We start from the raw sequence: 21,227 nt of genomic DNA on the forward strand, positions 1-21,227 counted from the left end.
GGTTTAGAACAAAAACTAAATTCTGTTCATGTAACTACTGTATCTTAGAAATTCTTAGCCTGTACTATGAATGTTACATATATACAAACTTTTTAAACTTGCAAAGTCCTGCTATAACACACCTACATCTCTAGGTTCACCCTCTGTAGTGTTACTTGGTTTAGGTCAATTAACTCAAAGAAGGTACATTAGGAAAAAAAAAAGTCATACAAATTCCCTGCAGCTAAACAAGTAAAACGAGTAACTTACCCCCACTTAATAGCTTCATAACCAGCCACAGTTCATCCTTCACCACAAAAGATGTGTAATAGGTCACCACATTGGGGTGATTACATTGACTCATTGCTTGAATTTCTTTCTGTAAGAAATACAAAGCCCAGCGTAACAGAGCCAGCTATCAGTTTTGCTTGCATAGAGAGAAAGTTTCATTTCCAAAGTGAAATACTATAACAGAACAAAAGTATGCACAGAGTATGCATCAAGGCATTAAAACATTTCAATTTACCTATAGATCTGCATGCAAGAAAAAACATTATTGCAAAGAACATGAGGGAGGCTTGGCCAGGAGTTACAGGCATAGCTACATCACTTTTCTTCTGAGAACAGCAAAGAAATTACTGTTAAAGTCTCAAATTCACAGTGAACAATGAAGAATGAGTTGTCTCCAAGAGCTGAAGATGTGGGTACAGACTGGACAACAAAATGCAAGGAAAGATCAAAAGCTACCGCCTTTCCTGTTCAAAAATATGGGAGCAGACGGGAAAAGAGGAAGGAAGCTGTCGGACAAAGGACATAGAACCACTGGCTCAGCTACTGTGGGATCAACAGGTGGACACCAGAGCCACACAATCAAACAGAAGTGGAGAAAAAGCAGTGTTACAGACCAAAGGTTAGAGGAAACAATTGACTAGAGGAGCACACAGTCACCAACAGATGTATAACATGGCACTACCAAGTAATACCATCTATGACATGCCACAGCTGTACACATTAAGAATGACTGCCTTGTATCTGTTAATTAAAGCAGAGTCTTTTTCTATTCACTCTTTCACATAATTGTTCTGTAACACCTTTCTGGCAGCTTTTCTTATTCTGCCAGTGCTTCACATAGGGGCATTTAGCCCTCCCTTGTACCAGAGGGTTTGGCTTCACACCAACTTAAGCTCCCAGTCCTACTTCTCCCTCTCCACCTCTGGCCACACATCTCCAGTGACAGAAGACATGCTCCTAGAGGGTGAACCAGGCAGGGAGCAAATCCAGCTGAAAACCAAACTCCTTCACCTTTCCTCCCTCCCTGAAAGGCAACTGCTTTGAGGTGGACCTGTGTTACACTTTGACTCACCAGCACTTGTGCAAGGCAGGCACTATGCAGATCTCACTTAGGTGGATTAAAGCTGCCACAAATGCCATTTTCAACTTTCAGCCTCAATTCAGCAAGTATTTGAAAGACGTTTTTTGTTATTTGCAATGCATTCAAAATCACAGTTGGTTTCTAATAAAAACTTAATTATACATACTAAAAACTGTGATTTCATCTGATAATCATGATAGTCAGGCTATAGTCTGACAAACATTTCAGCTTGTCCTGTTGTCAGAAGTCTTCCTCCTTAGACAACTTCTGAGCCCTGAATCACAGAAAAAAGAATACCTGAATAATAAGAGCAATTTGCACGATAGCTCCCTTGCATTCCCTGAAAGACAGTAGGTGAAAAACAGAAGACAGACATGTGGGGCACATTCCCCTCTCCTAAAAGGCATGTCATCTTAAACACAAGACATATTACTGCCTCAGGTTCTTAATTCAGCTACCCATTCCAAATCTCAACTGTAACTCTCCCACTCCTAATTACTATTTAATTTCTTACACTGTTTTATTATTTTCCTATGCTGGTAATATAACAATGGCTCAAAAAGTCCACCTGCCGCTAACTGGGCAAAAAATGCACCTCATCTATTTTTCTAACACATTAATAATGCAGAGATGTAACTAATTGACTGGGATAAGCTTCACTATCTTTAACTGAGAAGTGTTTTGAATATTTTATCTGCCTGCATCAGCTCACGAGCAAAAACCAAGGATACCACAGTAACCATGGCCAAAGGCACCTTGTGTGTCAGCTTTGGTGACTTTTTGCAGGGAGCCTTTGCAAAACAAAAATAAACAAACAGAAAGCACCCCATGAGAGATAAGGGGTCAGGAAAGAATTAATTTCAGACTTGCAGTTCCAGAAAGCCTCTATCACACACAGAATGGTAAGCCTCCACAAACTTCAGTTATTTGGCTGATGATATGCACAGATGAGAGAGAAAAGCATCCATTTAGAATGTGCTGCCAGGGAAACAGCTTGCAGTGGAACATCCAGGAGAACACCCTGGAGCCTTCTTCACATCCACGTCACCTTAGACACTCAACAGCACCAAAGCCATAACTGCACTTTAAGTCTCCCTCATCCCTCTGTTTCTCCCTGTCTTGCTCTAGCACAAGCATTTGTGCACCATAACAGGCAATAAGCCCAGGTTAAAAGCTAACTTCTTCAGCCAGGCTATTCCTGATCCAGTTTCACTGAGCAGCTGCACAAAAATGTCTGTCGGCCTGAGGGCAGGTGGTTGACACAGTTAATAAGCAACTCTGAAGCATCTCCTTCCAGTGCTCAGCTGCAGCATCCATGGGGCCAGGTCCAGCTCCCGGTGACGAGGCAGGTGCTGCCACTCTACAGGTGCTTCCCTAGGGCTTCCTCCCCCAACACCTGGGTATGGCTGCCCGAGGGGCTGTGCCTAACAGGCCAGAGACTCCTCCAGGGAGCTGCCTCCAAGGACAATCCAGAGCAGAAACACAAAGAGCTTAGAAAAATCTATTCAATAAAACAACCATTCCATAGAAAAGTCTTTGGTCTGTAGTTTTGAGGGTTTGATTGTTTTTTAATAACGGATGTATGAGGATGGGGAAGATACCCAGTCAGGGCAATACCAAGGACAGGAACCTTTTTCCTTAGCTCAGGGGGTTAAGTTACACTTAGCTTACAATAGTGAGAACACAGGACATTGCAGGAAACAGAGTATCGAATTTCAGGAGTTTGGCAGTTTGTGTAACCTTAGTATTATTTAAACTCTCTCCCACACTGCCTTTCTACTTTGACACTGGCCCAAATCCTAAGTCTGCTGACGTGGGCACTAGGCTTGCTGCATTTCCACCTCTCTGAAGGCCACACAGCTGAGATTTGTGAAGGGTGCCTGTGCACACCACCCGTAAGCACCCAGCACTAGCATTTTACAAAACACTGTGTTCAGAGAGCAGAGAGTTTTAGAACATACCTGTGCCAATAGAAACTGTTTCAGCAAAAAAACATAAGTGACTGAAAACTGACTAGACTCAAAATGTGTTTTTTAGACGCAAAAGCTGCCCAAAATACAAGAGCATTGTAAGTATTATCAAATGAAATAAAAATGTTAGTACAGTTGTAACGAGTTTTGAAGGTCAAACATACCCTTTTCCAGAAAGAAAACATATATATTTTTAAACAAAGTTTTAAAATCTCTCTGTTAGAACTGAGTCAGAGTAAGTATACTGACCCTCACAGCAAAAAAGTTAATTATGTATGTTATGCACACACATTTGCATATGCCTTCTTTAACATTTCTAACCAAGAAAAACAGAATTTATGTTCAGATCAAAACAGGTCAACAAATAAAAGAAACACAAAATCTGAGCACAGAAAAGCAGAAATTGGCTTATGTTTAAAAAAAAATGGCATGGACAGTTGTCTTCATACCAAAAGAAAGCAGTATGGGACCAAAAATTCAAGACCTACTGCCTCGTTTGACAGAGTGGAGACATGTCAACAGTAAAGATACTTAAGCACTTGCTAAAGTAACTTTGTACAAGCTGGTAACTAACTGCAGCCATTTATTTCTCTAAACCACATTAATCTCTTGCAGAATTTTGGCAGTTTTGTTTAGGTTTATAACGTTTTAATAGTCAATTACCATTATTAGTTCAAATTCTAACCAAAAAGATCCAATTTTGACCATTTTATGTTACAATTATTAGTATCTATCTTTTTACAGAAATGTTCTTTGTGGACTGTAGATGTCAATACATCATGCACAGCATCTCACCTTCAGCTGTTCCTCTTTAAATACAGTTCAGAATTCGTCTTTTGTGTTTTTAGCTGACAGAATTCTCACTACCTCAGAAGAAGCTTCCACTACCACAACTCTCTTAAAAAACACAATGTTGCATACAAGCTGTCACATAAACTGAAGGCGAATGCCATCAATCACCAGGGGAAGAGCATTTTGGGTCCTCCACTGTAAAAAAGCCATTTTATCTGAAGAAACTGGATGGACCATACCCTCTGTATCAAATTCAAGATATCTTTTGCACTGGCAATTCCCTGCTGAGGAGATCATTTCCTTCAGAGGCAGGAATTTCTGCATTAGAAAAAGCCCACAGTCTCTAGGCAGTAGTATAACCTGTGGAACAGAAGAGAGTGTTCTCACTTTTAGAATGGTTTTGTGTCCTTCAAACCTTGTTATGCTGCCTATATATAAATATGCATTAGTCTTTTAATCACCTGACTAGGAGCATTAGAATGCAATAGGTTTCAGTTTTTTAACAGTTCTTTGTGACTTTGTCTGGATTGCCATAACCAGCGCAGAGGAAAAACTCTTGCAGCTCCTTTACAAAGGGCCTCTTACAGGCCCCTTTCTTCTCTGATCAGTGACCCATACAAATAGCATTCCTCAAACAGCTTGTTATGGCCTATCGGATAAATGCCTGTTATTAGCTTTAACAAGAGTTTCCTTGTGTAGATGGCAGTGTAGCCATTCCTACTTATCTCCTTAAAAGTTATCATTACAAAATGATCCAACATGTTTTGGTGGTTTAAACATTTTTAGGAGACCTACTAAATTTTACCTTCGTGTTTCTAATCAGTGTTTAACTAAAGGAAAATGTATCTTTCCTCAGCATTAAGAAAAGACAGACAACCAGACAGTCATCTCTTGAAAACGGAGTCTCCAGAAAACAAGGGGTTAGGTTCTTCCCATAGTTCTCAAGAGTTGGCTATCCCAAGATTCAAGTGTGCACATCTTGTTTCATGACATTAGAAAATATACATTAGTAAATTTCATTTTTAGGGAAGGGTATAAGTATTTCAGATTATTTTCAAATGCTTCTCTCATATCTTGCAAAAAACGCTACCCTGCTTCTTGGACCAAGCAAAAAAGAAAAGCAAAACAGAAGGTAAGGCTCCATGTAATATATTGCCCCTTGATTTACTTACAAGTAATTCATCCATACTGGTTTGGCATTTTTCTAAGTTGATCCTCTTTATTGCTACACGTTCCTGCCTGGGTTTGCATAGTGCTGCCTGGACAACTGCTGTAGCACCACTACCTGAAAAAGGGCAGAAAAGGAACAGCCTCAATATAACAGGAGTTTAAACCAGTAACCAACATAAGAACCCCACACTGACAAAGAACTTAAAATCTGCTCTTTATCCTTTTTCAGTGCTTTCCCTATGTGCGTATTTTTCCACTAGCAAGACGTCTTGCACACTTCTCAGATGGAGAAGAAAAACCTCAAAGTTTCTGTTCATACACCACAAAAACCCTAATCGACAACTTAGAATGATGTGCTCATTTATCAAAACACAACCATGACCTGCACAGCTGATTTAAAGCATTATACAAGGCAGGGGATGTGCTTTATCAAATGCTATTTCTTTCTGTTCTTTCAGGTCAATCCCTGTTTAACCAGGTTTTTGTTCCCACAATGCAACGAACAGAAAAATCTTGCAAAAACTGTACATGCCAAATCTTCTATAGTTCCACCAGTGCTCCTGCTCATTCATCATGATTATGGTAACATCCTACAAAAAACATGCTGATTCTTATAAAGAACATGGGAAGCACAAGTATGACACCGACCGTGAGAAGATACAGGTTGCTGAATGGCCCAGCAAAGAAAGTCAATCATGTTTGCTTGGCATACAAACCACATATGGTCATACAACTACACTGGTAACACAGCCTGGGGGAATTCAACAAATCTTGGGGAAAGCAACAGAATTATTTTCTTTAGTGTGTTTTATTTGCGAACAACAGGAGTAAAAGGCCTGGTTGCTACTTTCATCAAGCACCCACTGGCATTGCCCCAGTATATACTGCCTCACTAAATTAATCAAATGATTGCAAGTAATATTCAGAAAGAGTTTTGCTTGGGTTGCATATATTGCTGCCACATCAAATACAGCAGTGTGTGCTTCCTCAAAGTAATTGCATCATGCTCATTCATGCAGAAATCTAAAGTCCCCCCACGGGTAGCTTCTACCTGTAATTCTAAATATTTTAATATAAATTATGGATTTCTGGTAAGTCATGAATCTAGCAACATGTTATATTGGCCTGCTTATACACTCTGTTCTATTTATTTGGCATGTCCTAGATGAATACAAATTGTGAACAAAAAGCCTTTTGTTGTCAAGCTCTACAAACGTGGATTCAGTTACCAGCCGACTTAAGAACAATTGAGAGCTTTTCCCTCTGCACATCTGAAAACAGCACCGACAATACCTCATGACTGAAAGTTATTGTCCGTGTTTTAATTGCTATTTGCTTAGCTATTTTCATGTGTTGTTGGTTCACATGACATTTTCACTCAAATCACAAAGCTTTTTAACTGTGTATTAATTCAATGACAAAATTCTGAGCTCATCTTAAAAAAAAAAAAAAGTCTCACAGGACTAACTAGTCATGTTTTTGCAGGATGCGGTCACAGACAAATATTGACACGTCCTGTTCTGTCTGCTTACAGAACAAAGCCTTTTAAAATTCCAATAATGTAAGTAATAAAAGAATTAAGAGAATTTAAACAAGAAGGAAGGAACCACCAAGTCAGCACAATTCAGTTCAGGTACGACTCATCAACATCACTTTAATGAATTTCTCATTCATTAGACATTGAGACACAAACCGTCTTTTTACTCTGACTATACAACTGTAGGTTGAGGCAGGGGAAGAAACCCCAAGTTTTAGCTATTAAGTATAGAGGAACAAAGGCCAAGATGTCCCTTATCTGTCTTTTTCATCTATGGCAGTAATTTTATCTACTTGTAGGAAACAAACAAGATCACCTTCACTTTCAAAACAGATTCATATACAAAGACCACATAAAGACAGACAAAGCACACAGAAAAATCATTCACCCAATGCCAGGATGAAATCTTCACTGCTTCCTCAAATTAAATGACATTAAGTAACACTTTAAAACATATCAGAAAAATTAGATTACCAAAAAGTACATATTCCCATGTTTTCTTCTCAGAGATGACTTGAAATTGGATATTCTTTGCCACATGAATATGATGCACTGACAATGCAAAAAGCTGTCTAAGTTTAGAATAAAGTCAGTATACCTGCCTTCTTCTTTCTCTTGTTTGAATACTCTACACCATACAGTAGTTTGACAGTAAAGTCAATCTGTGAGTTTGCATTCTCAGTGAGACCTGCATACATATAAAACCAATTTGAAAAAGCAGTTTCAAGTACTGAAGTAGGAGCCAGGCACTTAGTGGCTATATGTCTCCTTCCTCTTAAAAGATGTTCCCCTCTCCTTCTCTGGCTCCTAAGGTGAACAAACAGGGATAGGAATAAGGAAAATCTGCAGCTTTCACATCTGGTCAGAAGACTCCTTTTGCATCCACAAAGAGATGCCCTTCTACTAAACAAGTAGAAGCGTGAAATGTTCCAGAGGAGTGGAGGTTAGAAACCAGATAGGCATTTCAGTTGAGACATAACAGGCTACAGAAATCATGCACTATCATACAGTGAAACTGAATTTTCACAGGCAACCATTTCACATAACAAATTACGTTCACATAAAATTATTGCATAAACTAGACTACAGTCAAGCATTCCTTGTCAGAAGGTAGGACTTCAAGTATGCTGAGCCTTATGAGCCTTCCAAAACCCTCACAGCAGAGAATACTAACTACACCACAACCAAAGCACAGACTGGTTTTAGCATCCAGTCTCTACTGATAAAGTATAATGAAAGCTCAGGCCAGGTAAAATATGAAGCCTTTACATCCAGTTGTCTCCCGCAGAACAAAACAAAAGGATTACCAGTGGTCAGACTCAAAAAAACAGCTTTGTAAGAATAACAGGGTTTTTCCACTACAGGAAAAGTCATTCTCCTGCTACAGACAAATCCTCCTTGCCAGTTTCAAACGGCAGCAGTGAAATAATGCAATTTCAGACCTCATCAAGATGCCTACCATTCCCCTTTCACAAAGGACAACAGGTCAGAATTTCATCTTGTCCTTGTGTTTTTGCTGCCATCCTTCTCTCTAGTGCAAGCATGACCTTACAGCTAACCTGTCCTTTCATGCTACAAACTATGCACTCCCTACCATCCTGCCCTCAATGCAACAAAGCCATTAGAATTGCTTTTAACTATCTGGGTTCATGCAATAGAAACCTTCTTAAGAGCTACTACATATGGCCACATTTCACTTCTTCTGAAAGGATATAACCTTAAAGCAGTATTCTGCATTCGGTTTTGCACATGCTTCACAGAAAGCACGTGAAAACCCACAAATAGTCATCCAAGATTTAAGCTTATCTAAACAAGTTCCTTCAAGTTCTTCTAGATCTGGCATAAAGGTATTTTTTCTCTCTTTCTTTTTTTTTTACTTTGAATTTAACCTTTGCAGAACCTGTCTCTAGCTGGCAAAGAGAAGAATGATATGTGAATAAATGTGATCAACAACTGACATTAACATTTAAGTTTTAACTACTCTCCACTACTCAAGTCTCCAACAGATAGAGAGTGATGTGAGATGGTTGAACCTTATCACTTGCAGATTGCACACATCCTTCATACAAGGATGACACTTCATTTATTCCATTATTTATAAAGGTCTGAGATTTTCACACATCACTGCACAGTAACTGCATTTGAAACAGACCTAGAAGATTACTTTTCAATTTTCTTCTTCTCCTTAAAAGCAAAAGTTAGTAGCCTCACTAGATCACAATGATTTATCAAACCTTTTTTTTAGTAGCTCAGTGGGATTTATTTTTTTAGTAGCTACAGTATTCCAACACAAACCTCTTTTAAAGATTGCTGCATTCATTGGGTAGACCTTCCTCAACACTCCAGTGGTTCTAATCATTGAAGAGGAGGATGTAACTTGTTGATAATGGTAGGTTTTCTTGTCAGCTTAGTATCTGAAAGGTTAGACAGCAGTTGCAATTGGAGAACACTAAATACCTTATCTCAGAAATCTATACAAAGTCTTACATACCAATCTATACCATCTGCATTTTTAGACACCTCTTCTGCTCCCCCAACACACAGAAACCTCCTATTAAATGTAGCTGATCAGTGGACGCAAAGTTTAAATCAGCCTCAAATCCAAGACTAAATTGTAACTAACTGTAAAAGGTCAATACTGAACAGAATAAAATCTATGAAAATGGATGAAGCAGCTATTAAAGTATTTCTGTTTAATCTCTCAAAACAGCTCAGTTCTAAAGAAGAGTCCCCTAAATGTATAACCACAGAATTCCTTTTGCATAGAACAGAATGCATTTGTGCACACAAACTGGGCCTACACAAATCTAACTTAGGTTTCCACTCATAAAAACACATGAGTTTTTTATGTAACATACAAAGCATCTGTGTTTATATATAAGTTTTAAAATTATGTTGTATATGCCATTTATTGCATGCAATATTGTGTAGCATGTTTCAAGTATTACAAAATATCTTATGAATTGATCAGCACTTCAAAATATTCCATAGCAGCACTGGGCAGAACAAGTCTCATCAGTTTTGAAAGAATAAATTCTTTTGGTGGCAAAACAGTACTTTTGGTTAAGAAACAGAGAACAAAGAACCTTTAATTTCTTTTGGATTCTTGCTTTTACCCCACTATACTCCAGGCAACTTTCAGTATTACTCACTTTCTTTCGTATTAGTTCCATTGATTAAAATTAAGTTACAAATCAGCTGATTATAGCTCATTTAGATCACTACACAAAACTCTAAATCGTTCTGAAACTCTTCACAGAGAATGAAGTCATGATTTCCCTTTACATCTTCACATGACATCAATACCTATGTTCTTAAGAACTTCATGATAATCATGTAAGTACAATTTACTAACAATTCGTACTCATTTTGTGTTCTTAATTCATGCTGGGATCAAATATCTCCCCTTACAACTCACTTTCTTTATCCTGGCCATTAGGCTTATGTCATAATTCAGTTCAAGAACACTAAGTGTTCTATGAAATCCATGCCCACACAGAACTGCTACTTCTGCATTTTCATCATTGAACAATTAATCTCTTTAATTCTTCACTGAGATACACAAAATTCATTTTCTCTGCAGTTAGACATTTAAAAACATCACCATTATGGCTATGGAATCACTGGGTTATTCATTTATTGTATTTACCTTTTTGAGGGAGATTAGCTCACACAAAGTCTCTGAGGTCTAGTTTATCCCATACTGCTTTTTAAAAGCATGTTTCAAAAACAATCCAGAAAGACCTCTCCAAATACGCTAATGGTCTAAAAATACTTATGTGATCCCAATGAAGTCTTAGAGAAATAGCCTAAACGCCCATGTCAAAATTATTATGAATTATAGAAAATCTCCAAGAAAATTTATATGCAAGCATTAAGTCAACCTGTACTGAGGCTAAGATACAGCAAGCTTGAGCATTAACCAAACATCATATTCTCCATACAGAAAGAAAAAGGCAGGGGAATTCATAATCAGCAATAAAGCCCCACATACATGAAAAACCACAAGCAGGAGGGAATGACCTGGCTTTTTTAATTATTCTATTTCCTCATCAAAATAGTAAAAGGACTGGTTATAACAGATCCTTTGCCTAGAAAAATTATAGAAAATATTTTGAGGTTTGATATGCAGTGCTGTTACAGCTCCCTGTCAAATCTGCAAAACGGAATAAAATTCTCTGCCAAAAGCACATGAGAATGGGTATCAACTTTCTTGAACAAAGAGAGTTCTAGCATCAGAGTACAGTAAATAACTACCAATCACAAACTAATTAGTTAGGAAATAAGAGAAAGTAGATGTAAAGCCGTTTCTACTGGAGAAATACATCCTGCTACCCCATTCAGTCATGTCACATATTGCACACAGTTTTGTCTCTGAAGATACAGGAGCAAGACATTTAGTATCCCAGCTCCCTTAACAGTTTTCCAATCCAATATACTGTATTTAGTGCAGAATATGGTTTTATCTCCCTATACTATCATGTTTAGTGTTTAAAGTGACAACACCACAGGAGGAGACATGCTTAGCACTGCATTTCAACACTGGAAAACTTTTATCCTAGCAATCACAAAAATAAGATACAACACATAAAAATACATTCTTGCCCTTCTCATAAGAAGGTATCTACAAAGGAATTCAAGTCTTTTGGGTAAGATACCATGCTAATGAAGCTGAGGATCAACTTTTAGAAGTGCATCAGAAACCAACAGCAAACACAATTCTCCTTTTGCCTGTCTTTGAACAGGAAACTGCACTTACTCCAATCACACCTTCAGACTTGACACGAGAAGAAAAATGTAGGCATGTTGCAAAGGAAAGTGGAGTCATGCCAAAAGTCCAGGCAGCTAATGCTCATCTGCATGTGTCATCACAAAAATTAACTTTTAACTAAGTATTTCATTGCCTTGAGTATTCTTACATGCTCATAGGGAGCCTAGTTATTTTCCAGATCTGTTACGGAAGCATCTTTCCATTCAAAAGCAACCCATGCCACAGAAATATCAGCACCACAGCTGGTAAGGAAAACCTAAGCAAATGCAGTCCACTTTCAACAGGCTTTATCTTCTCCCTGACAAGTCATGCAAAACAGACAAATTGTCTAAAAATAGATGGTGAAAGGAAACTATAGCAATTCAAATTAGACTGTCTAAGCAAATCCCCTATCATCAATACTACCCAAGATTAAACTCCTTTTGCTCTACTCCACATCTCAAATATCTTCATAAGTAGTGTCATTTGTAAGTGAAAAATGTTTATATTAAAAAAATCCACAGTTGCCACTATTTCAGTATTTGGACTCATCAGAATTGGAATTTGCCTTGTGGAAATGTCAGGATAAGACCAATGTGAGTGGTAGCCCCTGCTCCTGAAACCTTGTAATGTGGTCAGCATAACTGACACCACTTTATAAGGCAAGCAGCTACTCCCTGTGACTGAGAGCACCACATATCCCTTCCTTTTCCCCTTATTATCAGGTCCTGAAGGTCCTGTGAATCAAGTAGACAAACCCAACAGATTTCTTCTTCCTCTCCCTACTGACCTCAGGATTCCTGGGCATCAGGGCAATTACTCCCTTCCTTACCAGGATTGAACATCCCAGGTCCCAGTAGTGGTGATGAACCCATCACAGGTGGTGATGAACAGCACACAGAGTACTAGCACTGTTCATAAAATCAAGCAGTTATGAGTTCTGAGCAGGGAACTCGGACTGGAACTGCTTCTGGACAGTGAGATCCATGGCCCCCACTGGCCAGGAATGCTTCCACCACCATCTGCTTTCTCTGAGGACTGACTCATGTGTTTTCGTACGATCTTTGAGTCTAGATTATGATCGTTATATTGATATAGCAAATAATATATTAAGTTTGATCCAATCTGCAGAAGGTCCAGGTGATTAGAAATAGTAAGTTAAGTTATATTATGAATTCTGTATTATTTAGTTGATGAGAAATCATGAGTTAGGATCTAGGTGATTAGAAATCTTAAGTTATCATATTATAAATTCTGTATTACGCTATTTATAAATTGTACTAAACTGATTCTGTTTGTAGAAATCCTGTGCCATTCTAATCCAAAATTCTTTGCTGTAGTAAACATAATATCTTGTTAAGAAAACAATGCTTTACCTGTAACTACATTTTAGAGCTACCATCATTCTGCCAAGGATCCCTAACAGAACAGAACCTGTCTGTTTCCTTAGTGGTAAGCTTGATTAACAGATTACTGGGAGCAAACATGTTATTCTCTGGTGCAGAATCTACTTCTCATGCACCAGAAAATTATTCTGACTACATATGCTAAAATAGAAAGGTATGGGGGGAAAGAACCAACACACAGAGCCAATAAATACAGATGAACCTAAACAAAGCAAGTAAATAAGTTAAAAACATTCAGTTCTAACCCCAAAACATGTTGAATCTCTTGTGAAATATGCTAATCAAAATATATGATATATTAATTTAAATGGGCATCAAATGTGAAATGCAAACAAAGTTTGCAGAACTTATGCTTTCCTCACAAATCCCATGGCTTTCAGATCTGCTTGAGGTATCTTATAACCACTTTATATACCTAGTCCACTTACACTCCCTTCATTATCGTGTTTCAAAAGCTGTGATCATGATGTAATATAAAGCATTGCATTTTAAGAGCTTAATGAACTAAAGAGTATGAAACTGAATGGAGCAGTGAAAAGTCAAGTACTGTCCCTGGAATATCTCTCCTCTCAATCATCTTACTTTTCATATGAGCTGCCATTGTTAAAAAGAAAAAAAACTTAAACCAAGTTGTTGTCTTTAAGGGAAAAATAAACTATACTGTTTCAATATTAAGTTTACTACAATTTACAAAAGATGCAGAACAAGAATTGGGAATTCAATGCCACCAAGAAATAGCATGTATCATGTCAGACAGCAAAGAGGTTGCTTAGCTGTACTCTCTTAATGAACACCTAAAATGCCTCCACTTTTGTATCAGTATATAAAACTAACCTATGAATTCACTAAACTTACAGACTAGAAAATTCATGTGCCATTGAACAATGAGTAACGTTACACATAACAGTCCATTACTTCAAGAGACTTAAAGGAATGCTTATCTTTGGGTACAATGAAAACTAGCTGAACAAAAAAACCCATTTGAGCCCACCATCTAGGGGAGAAAAACAGAAAGATCTACTCTGTTAGGTTGTCATTACGTTAGATTATGTAAAAGAATGTGCCGGCAGGACTGTGGACCATTTTTAAAGGTTCTCCAAAAGGACTCTTGAGGAGATCAAAACAAAGAGCTGAGCCATAAATAATAATGTCACATATACAAGAGGTACTATTATCTGTTAAAGTAGCTCAAAAGACAGAAAGAGGGGAAGAAAAACTGAGGCACACAAACTCTTCTCCCATTAACATTAGTTTTGTAATCAGATCTGCACTGGCTTCCTCCAAAATGAAGAATTCAACTTCACTCACACTGCGAATGCGTGTGGGAAGAAGAAACAGAGTAGCAGCCAGAGAACTTGTAGCAGGCTGCTTCACCCACACTTCGCTGCTCCTGCCACATGCTCAGCAGCACAGCTGCGCAGCACAGCTGCCCCAGCCAGCACAGCCAGGGCAGGAGTCAGATCCCACTGTCAGGATCACACTGGGGCTGTCGTGTAAGGAGAAATGTGGATGTGCTGTACTCCACATGAATGAATCCAACAAACTCCTATTCATTCTGCAACTTCCCAACAAAAGGCATGAGAAAGAGTTGAGTGAAGGATATGATTTGGTTTAAGAATTTATGGATTTTATCTATCATGCTATTATCCATTCATCTCACATGGAAAGAAACATGGATTCTGATAATTTCATTCTCCCTGTTGTTTCATCATCAATACAGAAATCATTATTCAATAGGTACACAAATCTTAATATCTGGAAGGCAAAACTCGCACTGAAAATGTCTCTGCATAACTACACAAGAACTTGATATCTGGTATCCACTGTGGGACCCAAAGTTACCTAACCAGGGTATCATCTGAACTCCACATAACTCCTCCTTATACCAACAGGATAAATTGAAGAATTGCTGTGTTGAACTAGACTTTCAGTCTAGAAAAAAAGCTGTTAAAAGAGAATTGCTGTTCATTTCTGAAGTAGCACTAGAAACAAATGCTAGTGTTGATTTATTTGGCATATTTGATTGTTTCTCACTTAGTTTGAAAGTAAACACTTGGAACAATTCTAATACCATGAATGCAGTATTTTCTAAGTCTTCCGGATGTCACCACACAGTGCATCATTCTCTTCCGAGAATGAAGAACAGCAATCTACCAAAACAAAGGCAGTATTGCTACTGCACTGTCATGAAGATCTCTAATTAATACTGCAGTGTTGAGCTACAAATCACCTTCAGCTAGTTCACCCCAACAGAATGTGCCTGTTAGAATTTTGTCTATTGCGGTCACACACTACACACAAAAAAACCTTACTTATTCTCATGCTGCTTCTCATGAAACAAGGGAAGAGTTGGAACAATATAAATGCTATCATAGCATTAAATTTTCATCAGCTGATTCTAATCTAATTCTAATGAAGTTCCTATTATTAGTCTGAAGTGGCTCAGAGTCTGGAAGGACAAGACACTAACAGGAATAAATTGTAAGTTTAAATTCAGTCCCTGTAATACAATGTTTTCAAAGCAAAGAAGTGAAAAGGAAAAAGCCAACTTTATAATTGGACAGCAATGCTTTTGAATCTGAGTATGTTGCTTCTCAGAAGCTTAAAGCAATAGTTCAAGCTAATGATCTTGTCTGTATTACTTCAACAAGACAGAAACCACAATTGACAAATACACAATAGTTTTCTGGTCTGTTAAATTAACTATTTTTGTACCACTACCCTGAAGCAGGTATGCTTGGTGCATAGTTTGTTGAAATCTATTATAATTAGTTATTCCAATTAAGAAAACTCTCAGACATTCAACATGGAACTTTACCTTCAAGACATTTAAGTACACAATTCTTCTGAAAGTATAACTAGGAACACAGAAAAGCTTCAAAGTTTCAGTCTGCTTCTGGCTCTCATTTCTCTAAGTGCATAAGCATAGCTCAGCTTAAAGAGCTATGTAACATAATCATTACATCAGCCTTATAGGACATTCTTAAGTTTCATCTATATTTAACTTATGATCAGAATACCTCAGAGGCACTTATACATCCACAGGAATAATTAGGCTAATCAAATGATTCAAAAATTGTTACTCATAAATGCAAAGGATTAATTGAGACAGTTAATTTATCATAATGTAGTATCACTAAACTGTAAAGTTACATAGCTAGTCAAATACCACGGGGCTAAGGACTGAAAACACTAACTCCATCGATGCCACAAACTTATTACTTCAGCTAACAAACAGAGAGGTTGTTCAAACTTTTCCTTGAGCTTCTCTAGCAAGCTGCAGGACTGTCACAAACAGCAACCCTAGAAAAACATACCCGGGAATTGTTCAGAGGGACTCTTTAAAACCCAAAACCTTCATCAGCATTTTCAACATCTCACCACTGCCATGTAAATTTTCTACAGAACAGTCACCAGTCAATTACTTCCTACCTAAATGCCAGGAAGCATGCACACTTCTCCTTGAAGATGCTCTCCATGCTTCTTCTTTTTACCATCATCCCCCAGCTACCTATCTCCTGAAAGGAAACCAACTCTCAAAGTAACTCTGACTTGACAGCAGTTTCAGGAAAAGTTAGGTTCCTCCTGCATTGTCAGGTACCACATAATTGCTTGCTTATTTCTCCCTGTATACTCGCTTTGTTTTTTCTCATTAATATATTTTCTGTCCCAGAGCAGGGTTGGCTTTTTCCCCCCATCCTTTCAGTCCAGCACTCCTGGTCTCCCAGGCACATGTTAAATACCACAGCATGGTCTCCAGACAGAAATGCTGTGGTGCAGACAGAGCTGCATAGCCACCACACAACCCTAGGGTCAGCAAGGTAGGAGAGCAGCCAAACCCAAAAAAAGAACATTCAACATGCACTGTTTGTTTCATTTAGAGTTGAACCCACAACCCCACAGAATCCAGAGCAGTGCATATAGAAACTGACAGATATGTACACATAACACACATAAAGAGACCTTTTCCTTCTTAGAAGGAAAAAGTAAAGTTAAAGAGAAAATACTTTTCTCAAGGATTTTATACCAGCATTGCCTCATTCTGCCACTGCTGGATAACTATGTTCTTACTACACCCACAAGCTTCAACCATGCAACCCTTATACACACTCAAAGACCTTCAAACTTAACAAAAAACACCGAAATCTAGCAGGGCTGTCAGGATTTCATCCTACTAGCAAGGCTGCACTGCGAAACGCAGAAATAAGTAAAAATGAACTCATTCAATACAGCTCATGATTTATTTACACAGGGTAAGCAGTATAAACATCTGTCAAGTACGATATCCTTGGGGAGGGAAGAGAAACTCACTTTTAATTTTGGGCACCAGAAGATTTCCTACTGACATATTTATTTTCCAAGTTCTGCAAGCAGATTGCTCCTCTGCAGCTTCTGCTTAGCAGTATTCCAGTGACTTCAGCAAACCCAAAAAGTTAATGAGGGTAACTAACTGAATTTGATTTTTAAAGCCCATTCTTTAAACACAAATTACTATTACTGGAAGAAAAAACAGCTTCTATCTACTGCTGCTTTATAATTATGAATTATTTCGGAAGGGGAGAAGTGGGAAGAATGAGAGAACCAAAGAGATCACACAAAAATGAAATATGACCAAAACAAGTAGCCACTATGAGCCACCCACATCTCCCCTGCACGGAGAGCTCACTGCTTTCTCCCTTCAAGCTAATCAGAACAGATGTTGTTTTGTTTCCAGTAAACAAAGAGAAGCTCCATTTGAGAAGCAAATTCTGGGAAAAAAAAAACCCACAACTGGTCTCTGACCAAAGAGAAACTGATTCTTCACTGAAAGAAAAGTAAAACTGTTCTGAAGTTGTTTCAGAGCAACACACAACCCAACGTAAAATTGCTCTCCGGGTCTGAACCTGGCCCCTTCAATCAAAGTACAACGCTGGTTACAAGCAGTGGTTCCACTCTGAAGAAAGCTTTGCTGTTGTAACAATTAGCAAGAGTCAAAGTCATGCAGTCCCTTCGAATTTCCACACGCTCAGCAGCAGAACAGCTTCTCTTCTAGAACTCAAGCAAGTCCTCTGGAGATAGGACTTTCCAGGTCCCAGAGATATTGCACCTTATCTGTCGAAAGAACATGGATAGAGAAATCACAGGGGCAGAAGGGCTAAGCATAAGGGAAGCAGGCACATTCCAAGACCAGGAAAGCATATTTTCTGTAAATTATCATTATATAGCACCAGCCAGCTGCCTGATGTGTTAATATATGTTCCTTTGCCCTTCTAGTCAACAAAGTAACTCAAGCAAGTTTTATATGCTGCATACTTGCAATCACAAGAAACCCAAAGGAAGTTATGCACTGCTTTTTTTTTTTTTTTTGCTATTTTCACGCCATTCAGGTTGTTGTACAATTAATCTTCCTGACAAGTCTGAATTCCAATTGCATGATTGCATGAGTTAATTTTTTTAGAAGTCACTAAATTATGTAACAAAGTTTGATCACTGAATCACTTAAAGTTTAACCTCTTTGAAGCAATGAAAACTACAGCCTTGTCTCCAGTCTGGGTATTTCCAATGCAGAACGTTTACTTTCCTTAAAAAAAAAAAAAGCCAACACAGAGGTCCCTTCCCCAACACTATTACTATCATGTGGAGACAAGGCGAATAATTAACAACTACAAGCTCTGCACAGCCTCATTAGCAGCACAGCACTGTGAGTGTTCTACAAGGTATTTTTAAATTGCACCATGACCACCTTTACCCTGGCAACTGAATTAAAAGCCACTCCTTATTAAAATACTAAATGGGGATTTAATATTTCCACAGTTTCTACAAATGGTCATTAGCAGACAGAAAATCTTGACCAATTATTTCCCAAAATGTAAAATTTAATTTACAAAATTAAACTCTTCCTGTCAGGCTACAATTGTATTAAGTTACGATTAAGCTCACACAGGCTGTATTTAATACATGCACATATGATATGCTTAGGCTTCAGTAGTAACATTTATTGGTAAGGAATAGAATTTGCTTTGGAGCATAGTTAAGGCAGGCACACCTTTCAAAACCTCTCTCCTAAGAGACCTTAGGAAGCATTAAGTATTATTTATCAAACTATGCAGCTTCTCATGCAAGAATTATAGGGGTTTTGCAAGCGCAAATATCAAAAGTTACCAAAGTGCTGCAGTGTGGCATTTCACTGAGCACACTTTTATGCAATTTACAGCATACACATAGAAACTAATGCAAAACGCAGCACTTTAACTGGGTTGGGTTTGGTTTTTTTTTAAAAAAAATCCTCATTAAGCACGGGGATAAGGAAATTTGTAAAGTGTGAATGAGACAAGAAGGTCTGATTAACAGAGCAACAATATAAAACAGTCCTGTTACCCCTAACTATAGAGAGGTTTCTCAAAACAGCATACACCATGCTTATAAATGTGAGCATAGGTTCCTGAGGATCATAACCACAGACTGCTTTACAGAGTCAAACATCTCTGATAACAACAACTACAGGAGAGTCCATTCTCTGCCAGACAAAGAGCCATTAGCAATACATCCAGCAGGGGAGCAAATTAAAAAAAGTAAATAACGTACCATGGAAACACCAACAAAGACCCCAGAGCCATTAACCGAGAGTGGTTCACAGGCTGCTTACAATAAGAACTATAAAATCAGCAGAACAGTCTAGAATAGTAACTTGTTCTACTCAAAAAACCAACACATTTGACTTAGTAACACTGCACCTTATGGAGCAACAAACCACAAGATATTCTTGAGCTCAAAGTCAGAAAGGCAAAACTAGACAAGTGTCCAAGTTCAGCTAAGGTAGTTTTTTTAATGAGTTGCAGCTGATATAGATAATTCAGCTCATAAAATTAACCCTTTACTTTTGATTTAATTCTGTCTGTTTTCTAGCCAAATTAACTTTCCAAGTCAGTTGCAGCAGGAGAGAAAAAAATAAAATTTTACAACAAAAGCTAGCACCCAACCTAAGCACAACAAAATTCACTGCTTCTCCTAAATAGAATTCTCCTTCCACAATTACCAATGCAGGATGACAAACATTAAGTTAAATCCACCAGAGGAGCATCAACTCCAAAGTAGTTTACCAAATACAAGCCAAAGCCACTTGATCATAACAGTTTAAGAAACCTTTATGAAACCAAAACAAAAATTTAAAAACTCAACCCACACCCAAAATAAACCACCCACAAAAAAACTATCAAGATTTAACTCTGCTTTGTCTCATCCGGTGGTGTAGGGCTCATTACAATGTGAAAGGTACAATAGGCTTTTCGGTTTTTTACATTGATTACCATTTAAATGTTTGTTCCGTGAAGACTTATATTGTTTATGAGGAAAAAATCTCGCATATGTACACAACAAATTCAGAGAAATTATTTCAGCTATTTTTTTCTGACTTTCTGGTTATAAACCCAGACTGCCTAAGAACACCTCTCACAACAATGCTTTTATTAGCTGCTTCTTTTTAATCCAAGTTATATCCATTTTACAAAAATATAAAAGCACATACATTAAAATCCACTGTTCATTTTAACTTAGTGCACTAAAATCTTAGACAGAGATCTCCCATGTCTTCACTAAATTAAATCTGGCTCTACCTTAAGAGCAATTACAGTTCTTATCTCTGTAACTATTGCCAGAAGGTTGGTTGGATCCTCCTGTACTAATAATTAGGAATCTCCCTCTAATTTCTCTACGCATTTGTGTATGGGCAGCCTACATCAGTCTGAATTAATATAAAACTTTCCCCTTAACTCTCTACCCTATACATTTACAGATAGCCATCACAATGGTTTTTTCCTGCTCCAGAAAAGATTAGTATATAGACATTAATAGGAAGAGCCTCTTCCTTGCATCAGGTCTATCAATCACGCAACCATGCAGCAAGTCAAATAGGGAATCTGATCCAACAGAAAACTGACCCAGCAGAAGAACTGGTTCACTGTCAGATCAATGCGATCCTTTCAGCAGCTGCCTGTTAGAGCAGATTAAATGTATCATGAAACTGCACACCAAGAGTTTACACAGAGCTGGCTAGCCACCTCAAAAAATAAAGCAAACTTGGAATAACAGCTCATAAAAAGCACTCCTTAAATCTAGCATTTTCTTGTTAGCAGGCACTTGAATCTCCCTGCCATCATGAAGGATACAACAGACAGCAAAAAAACAGCTTTTTCATTGGAAATCCATATCATGTGGCCTTGGTTTTCAAAACAGCATGTGGCTAGACACAGATGAGCAATAAGAAAAGTTCACA

At 38.0% G+C, this 21,227-nt stretch overlaps 1 protein-coding gene across 1 annotated transcript in view; it reads right to left on the bottom strand.

Moving 5' to 3' along the window:
* The window catches only part of STK39 (serine threonine kinase 39), a gene marked incomplete at both ends in the record, with an annotated part of 60,555 nt that extends 48,203 nt beyond the window's left edge, over positions 1 to 12,352 (bottom strand). The window contains 3 exons of the mRNA XM_009080266.1: positions 250 to 358; positions 5,286 to 5,400; positions 12,291 to 12,352. Coding sequence (XP_009078514.1) covers positions 250 to 358; positions 5,286 to 5,400; positions 12,291 to 12,352 — 286 coding nt within the window. The remainder of the gene's footprint in view (positions 1 to 249; positions 359 to 5,285; positions 5,401 to 12,290) is intronic.
* Between the last annotated feature and the right edge of the window lie 8,875 nt (positions 12,353 to 21,227).

Source organism: Acanthisitta chloris, unplaced genomic scaffold, assembly GCF_000695815.1.
Source record: "Acanthisitta chloris isolate BGI_N310 unplaced genomic scaffold, ASM69581v1 scaffold17788, whole genome shotgun sequence".
NCBI lineage: Eukaryota > Metazoa > Chordata > Aves > Passeriformes > Acanthisittidae > Acanthisitta > Acanthisitta chloris.